The 10,517-nt window shown below is 43.7% G+C and overlaps 1 protein-coding gene across 1 annotated transcript in view; it reads left to right on the top strand.

Moving 5' to 3' along the window:
- foxo3b (forkhead box O3b) overlaps window positions 1–10,517 on the top strand; it is a 43,019-nt gene continuing 32,502 nt past the window's right edge. The window contains exons 1-2 of the mRNA XM_085372482.1: window positions 1–287; window positions 638–1,358. Coding sequence (XP_085228608.1) covers window positions 801–1,358 — 558 coding nt within the window. The 5' untranslated portion in view covers window positions 1–287; window positions 638–800. The remainder of the gene's footprint in view (window positions 288–637; window positions 1,359–10,517) is intronic.

Raw genomic sequence — 10,517 nt, 5'->3', positions numbered from 1 at the left:
CTATGCATGCGCGTGTGTGAGCCTATGCATGCGCGTGTGTATGTATCTCAGTGTGTGGAGGGCAGATCGAGATACAGTAGTAACCCGGAGTGAGGTGGCAGTCTTATTCCACATCGACACCGACTTGCCCTGCATGCGTCCTGTCTGCATTTACATCGCTGTGCGCACTTGAGGAGTGAAAGAGAAAAGAGTCAAGATGGCAACTGGAAGTGGCTGTGGACAATCCGGGATTTAGTCTTTTCTGTATTTGAGGGTTTTTTGTGCTATCAAGTGACCGGCCGTGCAAGGTATTTAATTTAAAGTGTTCGTAACAGATTTATGCCCCAGAGAAAGGAAGCTTTAGCACTTTCTCCTCCGCCGGTGCTCTCCAGATTCTTGCAGCAGGAGGGGATTATACGTAGAGCTTCTGTTAGTGAAGTAGTATTAGTGAAGTAGTATTTTATTATAAATGTAGTGAAGATCACGGGGTGCCATGTTTAAATAGTACTAGTGTGGCTTCACTGACACATTTAGCACTGTGTTTTGTAGACTCTGCTTTTTTTTTTTGTTGTTGTTGTTGTTGTCGTTTATGCTTTTTTGCTTTTCTATAACCAAGTGCTTTGGGTTTGATTCTTGTTTTTCTTCCTGTCCTTCCCAGGCGTGAATAACTGAAGTTTTTCTCGGGACTTACCTGCTATAGAATTAGCAACAAAGGACGGGAGCGCGCATTCATGGGATGCGACTTTGACAGCTCTCCATTTCTTGTCCTTTAACTTTATTATCTGGCAGCGGGGGCGAGATTGTGATTGGAGCCGGAGAGAATGGCTGAGGCTCCGCTCCCCGACACACTCAAGGACCTGGAAGTGGCTATAGACCCGGACTTTGAGCCCCAAAAGCGGCCAAGGTCTTGCACCTGGCCTCTGCCGCGACCGGACTCGAGCGCGGTGAAGCCGGAGAGCAATGACACAGATATTATACCCGAGGAAGAGGATGACGAAGAGGACAGTGCCACCGCGGCTGCCATCAATGTCAATGGCTCTGGCGCGGCGGCAGAAGATCAGAGTAGCAACAGTCCCATTGCCGATGGAGCGCTCTCCTCACCCGGCCAGGAGAGCAGTGGCTCCCCGCTCTCCACACACTCCCCGACGGCCACCCCTGGCGCTCTGAACCCCAGCAGCTTGTCTGCCGTGCAGACCCCAAGGAAAACATCATCTCGCCGTAACGCCTGGGGGAATCTCTCCTACGCCGACCTGATAACCAAAGCCATTGAGAGCTCGCCAGAAAAGAGACTGACACTGTCCCAGATTTATGAGTGGATGGTGAGATCCATCCCTTACTTCAAAGACAAAGGCGACAGCAACAGCTCCGCAGGATGGAAGGTAAGAGTCTTCCCACCATCCAGCCCACCAGCCCCCCCCCCCCCCCTTCCTCCATCAAAACAAAAACAAAAAGCATGTGGCTTGCAAACCCACTGACGTACACTCACAAACAGACACTCACATGCACTCAATTATGCCAAGACTGTAGATTCCCCCCCCCCCCCCCCCCCCCCCTTTCAGCTTCTATTTATTTGGGAAGTCTGGCACTCATTACACCTCTCATTATCATGCTAATGGAAAAAATTACAGAGCAGTAAGAAAACACAGGTTTTTTTTTAAGGCCATTTAAGATCACGAATCTCTTTAATCAGCATGAGGATTGGTAAATCCTTTACATAATTATCTTCTAAATGTAACAAAATGTGACAGGAGGAGCTTATTCCAAAAAAACATTATAAGACTTGGAAAAATTCCAAGTTCCTGATCCGTGATATTTCTTTGATGGCTGGAAATGGAGCAAACGAACACTTGAACCAGTTTGTCTGGAAACACAGTGGCATATTTTGAGTAAAGCGGTGCTACATAAGACTTTCAAAGAATGATGCAGTTATATAAGACAGTTACTGAACAGCAGCTAATCCGGTTGGCCAAGGAGCTGAATGTAAACATAACAATTTAACACTAGTGCTCAGTGGAAACATTTGAATCCCGAGGCCTTCCTTTTATGACTAACCTCTGCAATGAAACCTCACTGTGGTTGGTTCAGTGAAACCATTCAGTCTTTCTGTGGTTGCGATACTAGAATGACACTTTGATAGTCACTTGGATAAAATATATATATATATGAGACACATTTCCATTATGTTATTGTAACCACAGAGGCATTGCCCTGTTTGCTATTTGTTATGTAAACCTTGGCAGGGATCTGCCAGTCTCCTGGGTCAGGTAGGCAACTGCCAAGGTTGCTGATCCTACCATGGGGGAATTACATAAGATCTGCCCTGAGTTTGGGCGAGCTGTTATGCATCGATCTGGTGACTGAAAAGGCATATGGGGACTGTGAAAAAAGAGAGGGCGTTGGAGGGAAGTACAAAAGGTCAAAGGGCAGAGATTAACACCCACCATAAGCTGAAGGATCGGTCCTTTGGGGGCCCATATTTTGTCAGGCCTTCTCAAGTTTTCTTATGTGATATGGTTCGGGGTGTAGCCTCATCAAGGCCGAGTTCACCGTCACCATGCAGGGCTGTTACTCCTGGAATTTCGGGCATGAGGGCCAAGCTGTCAGAGGTTTAGTGTTACACATGTCCTGTCAGTAAATCTTGGCCGGGGCTCACAGCCTATGCCTTCTTCTTTCTTCTTTTTGTTGAATAAGACAGGCAGACTCTAGCTGCTTTTAGCTGTAACAGAGTTTTGACGTCTTTTTCTATCACAGATCTGTGATACAGAGTAGTGCAGTTTATTTTAACCAGGCATATTTCATTCAAGTGGCCAGTGTGTCTCTCGGCGTCATGCTACCCATCACATCCTTTGAGATTCTAGGAAATGAGCAGTGAGCAACGTTTATTGAGGCCATTAGGAAGAGTGCCTTGAGGTTTCCAAAAAACATCTTTTGTGAATCAGATTGGATTTGTTTTTAGCCTGAGCAAAGGTAAACACAGAAATTAGAAGTCTGGATCAGGAATCTTCAGGATACTTGCCAACTGACTAACCAGAAACATATTCTTGTGCGTGCTGGTTTGTTTACATGTGTGATGCTGAGGAAAACTTTCCATTTAATGTGTTTTGGTGCTGGAGCGGTGGTAGTAAATTAGATAAAGTGGTTTGTGCTTGCAGGTTTCCAGACTTCAAGAACAGAGAGTTTTGTAATCGGAAGGTTGCCGGTTCGAGCCCCGGCTTGGACAGTCTCGGTCGTTGTGTCCTTGGGCGAGACACTTCACCCGTTGCCTACTGGTGGTGGTCAGAGGGCCCGGTGGCGCCAGTGTTCGGCAGCCTCGCCTCTGTCAGTGCGCCCCAGGGTGGCTGTGGCTACAATGTAGCTGCCATCACCAGTGTGTGAATGTGTGTGTGAGAATGGGTGGATGACTGAATGTGTAAAGCGCTTTGGGGTCCTTAGGGACTAGGAAAGTGCTACACAAGTACAGGCCATTCATTCCAGCTGATCTTGGGCTTTACTTCCAGTGGCGTTTAGGGATGTAAAATACCATCTGCAGGGTGGTGATGTTTATCAAAGCCACAAGTTCATTAGGTGTACGTCCACAGCTGGGATCATTTTCCTTCATAGAGGAATCTAGTTATTCAAAGTGTTATACAAAACGTCTCAAACTGGAGAAAAAAAAGTTAAACATGTTGCAGGGATTCACCAAATCTTTATTGAAATCTGTGTTGAAATAATCTGTGATTCAATAACACTGGATTTTTAAAGGATGACACTTCTACAGCTCTGAAATAATGAGCAGGCTTCTCAGCATTAAGGCCTGAGCATGTCCCAAGCTGTACTAAGGCTTTAGTGAAAAGCCCATGAAACTAAAGACAGCCTGCAGAGCCCAGTTTTCAGAGGACTGCCTCTGCATGGGGACCTCAGAGTCCCTTTCCTTTGCTCTTAGGTTTCACCTCCACACAGAGGTTTGAACACCTACAGTTTCATGCACCCAGGGCACCTTTGTTGAGGAGATTTGCTGAGCAAATCCTAGTAATCCTCCTGAGGTCTCTCTCCAGGTTCCCACCTACAACATTGTGCTCCATGTCTTTCTCAGTTAACCATCAGCCTCAGTAAAAGCAGATAGCCAACAATAACGCTTTTATTACCTTAGATTGTCTTTAATCGGGTACGGAAACTGGATGTTCTTTTCCTGAAACATGTACCATTTGTCATTAACTTGTTCTTAGACACTGAAAACAAGTGTTCATTTCCTAAGTTAAAAGAAAAACTTTATCTTTTCTTTATTCTTATCAAAAATTCTATACTAGTCTTTTTGCCCTCAGAAGCAGAATCCAATGAGCATTTTTCCTGAGTGTGCTAGACCAAATACACCTAACTTTTTGGACTGAACCAGTATATTTTGCAGTTTCTCAGCAAGGTTTCTGTCGTGGTGGTGGTGGGGGTGGTCTGGTTCAGAGTTGCTGAAATGTGTGTTAAAAAGCTTTGGTATGGCGGGGGAGTGAATCTCAAAATAGCACACATGCATGCACATGCATAACACTGGGTTTGTGTGTGTGTGCGTGTTGTTTGCATAAACGAAAGATTAGGTGCACCTGTGTGTATTTCTGTGCAAGTACACGCACGTATTCTGAGCTGCAGTGAACTTTGTGCTCCAGTGTTACTTAACCTCGTTGTAATAGGCTCCCTGTTCCCAATGGCTGCCCGTCACAGGCCAAGCCCTAGTTATGTCACATTGGTAATTAAGGTTAAGAGGTTGTAACAGCTACACTGCACATAAAGTACGGTTATCACCATCTGATATAAAGCTGATTGCTTAAGCTCTTGTCTGTGTGTGTGTTTTTTTAAATAGGGTTAGACCAGACATTTCCACACGGACATGCTGAGACATATCTAGTGCATTTGTCTGGTCATGTTCGGGTTTATCGAAACAGTTCAGGAGTTGTAAATTAATACAGGGATCTGAAATTAATTTTATTGATTAAATTATGTTAGTCTTTAAGATCCTTATGGTTGCAACACACTTTAAACAAATATTAAAGTCCTTGGATAATTGATGGATACTTGGAGAGACTTCACGTTCAGCTGAAACCGCAGAACACTGAGTCACAACCACATGAGTTAAAGGCACCTTATCTGATTCTCACTCTACAAAGAGAAAAGAAAACAGGTTCATCTACAGAACAACTGCAACAGTCACACACGCAGGGATAGAAACAGGCTCCGGACCTAACCGTTACATATTAGACCATCTGATTTTGTGCGGAAAAGAGAGTTACAAAAACCTGTGTTTGATTATCCAGGCACTCCGAAACAGTTGATTCTTTGGAGCCGGAATTATTTATTGTTTCTATTACAGCGGGACAAGGTGGAGAAAAAGGGAAGTAGGGGGAAAATACAGCTTTCTTCACTTTTCATTCCTTGCTCATTATTCCAGTGTTGGATGAGATTTATTTGGGTGATAGGAGCCCAGCTTGAGTGCAGATCGAATTCTAGAAACAGCAAATCAAATAAAACACCAGAAAATAGTGAAAATAGTTCTTGATATGAGCTGAAACCCTGCATGCCATAGTAAAATTGTTATTTTTATTTCACCTTTTATATGACTACTCACCTGATCTGTTCTGAAAAGACGTGATTGACCAGTCTCTCGTAATAGGGCTGGATTTTCTAAAGCCTAAAACCAGAGTCCAAGGGAGGCAAACGAGTCTAGTTCCCTCCCAGACCACTTAAATTACAGTTGTATTATTAAGGATTTCTTTTGTCCAGCCAGAGGAAAAACATGTGGCCTACCTCAGCTTTAAGCACTCTTTGAGGTTGATGACGGGATATTAAAGAAACTCTCATAATACTGAAGGAGAATACCAAAAAAGATTAGACAGGAGAAATGGGTGGTGTGTGTATGTGTCTGTATGTATGTGGAGCACAATCTGAAGTCCTCTCAGATGGAGCTGGGAAATTACCAATGTGAAGGAAGTGAAGCAAAAAAAAAAAAGGGGGGGGGGGAGACAGTAAGAGGAGGGGACGAGAGGAGGGGGTAAATTAACAAGCTTTGCTCTAAATTGGGGTATTACAACTGCCCTCTGGCTGTGATTCCCCAAGGAAGGGCGTAAGACGAAAGGGACAATGGGTTGTAGGAACACACCAGCTTCAGGCTCCCCCTCAAGTGTGAATAGCGTCTTCCAGAGCAGTCAACCTCGGTGTGCAGGAAACCCCCAGGTTCTGTTCCAGTTCCATTTCCAATCCAGTTCCATTCCAATCTATGGGAACATCTTCTTTAAAAGGCCCAAGCAGCTTTTTCCCATCTAGATGTGCATCTGAAAATCATTCTAAAGGAACAAAAGTATGCAGACAAATCAAAATCATATCCATATGCAATTTCTGCACAAGTCATAGGGAGAAATTATGCTGCAAGACCAACTGGGAAATCAATCCATATAAGCTCATGGGTGAGATGGTGGGAGGGGATGGGTGATGACACCTGGCTTGGAGTCAGTGTAAAGTCAGTTTCCAAACGTGTTATTTTAAAGAGGCCATAATCAGCTACCTCAAGAAAACAATGCAAAATAGGAGCCCCCATTGGCTTACAGAGAGAGTGTAGTGAGCCTGAGGGCATTGCTTAGCTGTACAACTTTTATATTTTGGTTTACTCACTCTGTATTTGTCATTTTCAGCTGTTCCAAATGCAGATGTTTTCTGACACTGTACTCGCAAAAATATCTGCACTTGCAGATTTAAAGACGTGGTTTGGCAGGAAAGGGTGTTTCCCAAACTATGTTGCAAGGTTATGCGCTATTATAGTCTTGTATTCATTTGTGTGCCGAAGCATTCGGATTCCCCTTTCAGTGGAACAAGGAAACAATAATTAAAAACTCACAGATGTAAGATAACAAAGGTGTCCAAATACTTTTGGCCGCTTGTACGTCAACAAGTGCCAGCATCTGCTTTTCTTTCTTTTTCATTACCTTATCTGTCTATCCATCTGACTCTGCATTAAAACCTGTATTCTTCTTCAGATTTTCTGTCATAATTAGTCAGGCCTATGAAACACACAGAAAGAAGCACATTTTGAAGTCTCCGGAGAGCTTTGTGTGAACATTAAGGAGGCTGGACAATAAAAAAGCACACTTTCTGATTTCTTTCTCTCTTTTTCTCTTAATTTTCTGGATCCTCACCACCCATGTCACCCTCAGAACGATCTGTTCTCCTCAAAGACACTTCTCAATTATTCAGTGCACTTGGGATGAATTCAGATCACCATATTAATTTTTAAGGGCCTGTTCTTGGCTAAAGGCGAACCCTCTCTCACCATTTCAGTCTCTCCTTCATTGCTTGAACTCCTCTTCTTTAGTCCGCTCTCCTTTTCTCACTCTTACTCCATCCCTCATTATTTTCCTGCCAGCTCCCTCATTTGTCTGGATGTAAAACACCGTGGTGAGCAAAAACAAGCCATTCCCCTGTAGCTTGCCGCTGCTCTTCTGAAGCGCAACTCTTGAGATCTGTTGTGGGCTCTAATGAATGGAGATAAATCTCGGTCCTCTCCTCTCATTAAGGAAAAAAGACAAGAAGGAGTCAAGGCAATATCAAGGGAGTATTTTTTATTTATTTTTTTGGTGGCCATTATTGTAACGCAACTCTGTTTTTGAGACACTCAAGGTTTTATAATACGAATGAATAGTCCTAAAACCTCAGTGGAGCCCAGCTGTGTTTTGACAAGGCTTGGATTTTGGAAGCAGACCGGTCATAGTGTGTGTGTTATGTGTTTTGCATGTGTTAAACAGACACATGCCTGCACATGCCCAGTTATTGATAACATCTAAAATACAAACACATGTGTCCTACACACGAATTGCAGGTTCAAGATGAGGGCTTGGTTTGACTCAGCATTTTACCTCATGCAGTAAGGGATTAAGGCTCCAGTGTACCTGCCGGTTTGGTTGCTTCACGTGCCAGATGTAATGCGATCACACAGCCACATCCATTTATACTCAAAGGTTTTTTGAAACTTCTGTACTGATATATATCAATAAAACAGGGGTAAAAACCGACACCTGAGTCTTCAAGCCAGCTGTGGCAGCAGCAGTTCAAAAATCCAGGTTACAAATATTAAGAGGTGCACGACTAGCGGACATTGCAGGTACAATGCTGTTTGGCATCACACCAAGGGCACCACACATTGGTATAAAATTACTCTAGGGGTGGGTGATATGTTGACTACCATCACCCCAACATCTTTTGACTGGCACTATATTTGCCTAGCCTTTTGTGTGCAGACCTTTAAACTATAGTCCCAGTTAGACCCTAAAAGGATGAGAAAAAAGTTGTGATTTGGAGCAGAACTCGGTTGTGATTGAGAGTTTGCTGTTGTATATGTGTGAAGCATCCCCCGTCCTCTCAGTCAGATCCATCCTTGCTTGCAGCCAGTCTGAAAAACGGTCCAAGAGGTGATGTCATGGCTGCTATGTCCATCTTTTATATACAGTCCGTGTGTCCAAGCCCATTAACGTCAACGTGCTGAGAGTCTCTGTCAGTATCTGTGTCCAGACCTCCACTATATCTCAACACAACAAAAAATTGGGTGTTTCCTCAGCTTTTGAACAGGATTACACAAACATATATTTAATTAATGGACTTCAGCCAAGGTGGTGAGTGGGTTCTGTTCCCGTTGGACAGAGCAAGGACAGCTGTTTTCCCACTGATGCTGGTGTTTATGCTTAGCTCAACTAATGGGCCCCTGGTTCAACTGCATATTTACTCTACAGGCAACAGAATGGTATCAATTTATCTTATCTAGCTTTTGTTAAGATTGCATATGAGCACATTTATCCTCATTTTTAGCTGTTCCCTCAAACGCTTTTAAGAGACCTCATTTTTCGTTAGTGTTGTTGATTATTACTGGCTGTGCTACAGTTATAACACAGTTATTTCCCACAGCCGGCGTGCTAACAATCACAGGTGGAATTTTCCCAGAGGATTATTTTAAGTTCTTCGTCGCTTTATAAAACTGCAGCTATCGTGTTGCAGGTTCTTTCCAGAGCCTGTTGAATCACATTTGTGACGCTGCTATCGCGGAACCCTCATGCTGCAAAACATTTGCTCAGCAGTTTATACGACATCAGATTACACTGATCTTTTTCCAACTGTTAGTGCACAAAACTGGTGTTTCAGCCAGATAACTGCAGCAAAGTGCACAACTGAAGTTGCAAGAGTCATCGCCAGCTGCTAAATAAAGAAAGTTCCAAGAAAAAGAAATCAAAAATGTCCACATATGCAGGTATTTTAACATCTAGGAACAAAACCTGACTCTGCAGTGGTTTATCTGGTGGTTAAACATTAGTTTTTACCTGAACGGCCTCAGTTAAATCTCGTACAGTAAGTTTGAAAGCATGTCATTACTTGTCTTCCTGCTCCAGCCCTACTGTTCTGTAATTGACCCTTGCCTTCAACCTCCCGAGGGAAAGGTTAACCAAAGCACTTTTCTAGGTCAGAGTCTGAGCAGGAAGGTTCAAGATAGAATCCAGAAACGCTAGTCTGGAAAATGCACATGCCGCTCTGAGACACACCGTCTGTCTGGCTCTGTAAAAAGAAATAAGACACGGAGGAAAACAGCAATTATACATCCCCTTTAGCCCAGTTTGCTCTTTCTAAATAAGCTCATTAGCAGCTGGCCCAACCTGTGTATTTACTGCTTACATGTATCATCAGTTTTGGTGAATAAAATTATTTTCCAAATGTCTTGAAGTGATGTGCATCAAAATATGACTTCCTCCTCAATCAGTTGTAATCCAGTTGATTTATATATGAACACAGCATGCAAAACAATGGGCTTGAATACAAGAAAGGAAATATTTTGTTTCTAGAAAACAGGAAATGAACAGTGGAGCAAAGGAAGTCTTGCTGGGCAGTCAAGAATATAGCTAATGACTATCCAAAGGGCTGCTATCAGCCCAGCTGCTGTAGGCGTGCGCGTGCGTTCATTTGCGTGCGTGCATGCTTAAAGGCCTGCATACCAACAGGGCAAGGGGTGGGGTTTATTTATCTGTCTCCATAGCACCCGACAACTTGTCTTTCAGGTGGGGGGTAAGACTCGCAGTTTGGGTGACAGCTGATAACAAGGTGACCTAGTGAACACATTGCTTACACACACGCACACACACACATGCAGAGTCAGCATGCATGTACCTCCCGCTGTGGCGTTACATTTCAGTTTCTCTGATAACCACATTGCTAAAGAGGGCCCCTTCTCTCTCGTCGCCTCCTCCTCCTCTATAATCGACTCCCTTCGCCATCCTGCACACCAACATCTACTAATAAACACACAGTGGCTTATGTGTTGACTTTTTATGTATTTTTAGATGTGTATGTGGGGAGGGGTACTATAAACAGCAATGTGTGTCTAGCAGGTAAGGCTACCCGCACCCGCGCTCTCTCAACAGATATCTGCCTGAGGCGTGTTTGAAGTTATCATTTCTGAACGTGGCTCTCCAATGTGGCTTTTAAACTTTAATTAGTTTTCTTCTGAGCTTGTCTCTTTCAATCACACCGCTCCACCTATCTGGCAT

Source organism: Diplotaxodon limnothrissa, linkage group LG15 (assembly GCF_057381915.1).
Source record: "Diplotaxodon limnothrissa isolate DT_005_m linkage group LG15, D_limnothrissa_male_GT1.1, whole genome shotgun sequence".
In the NCBI taxonomy this organism is placed as follows: Eukaryota; Metazoa; Chordata; class Actinopteri; order Cichliformes; family Cichlidae; genus Diplotaxodon; species Diplotaxodon limnothrissa.
The sequence above is the reverse complement of the archived record's forward strand: the minus strand, read 5'-3'. Positions and strand labels throughout refer to the sequence as shown.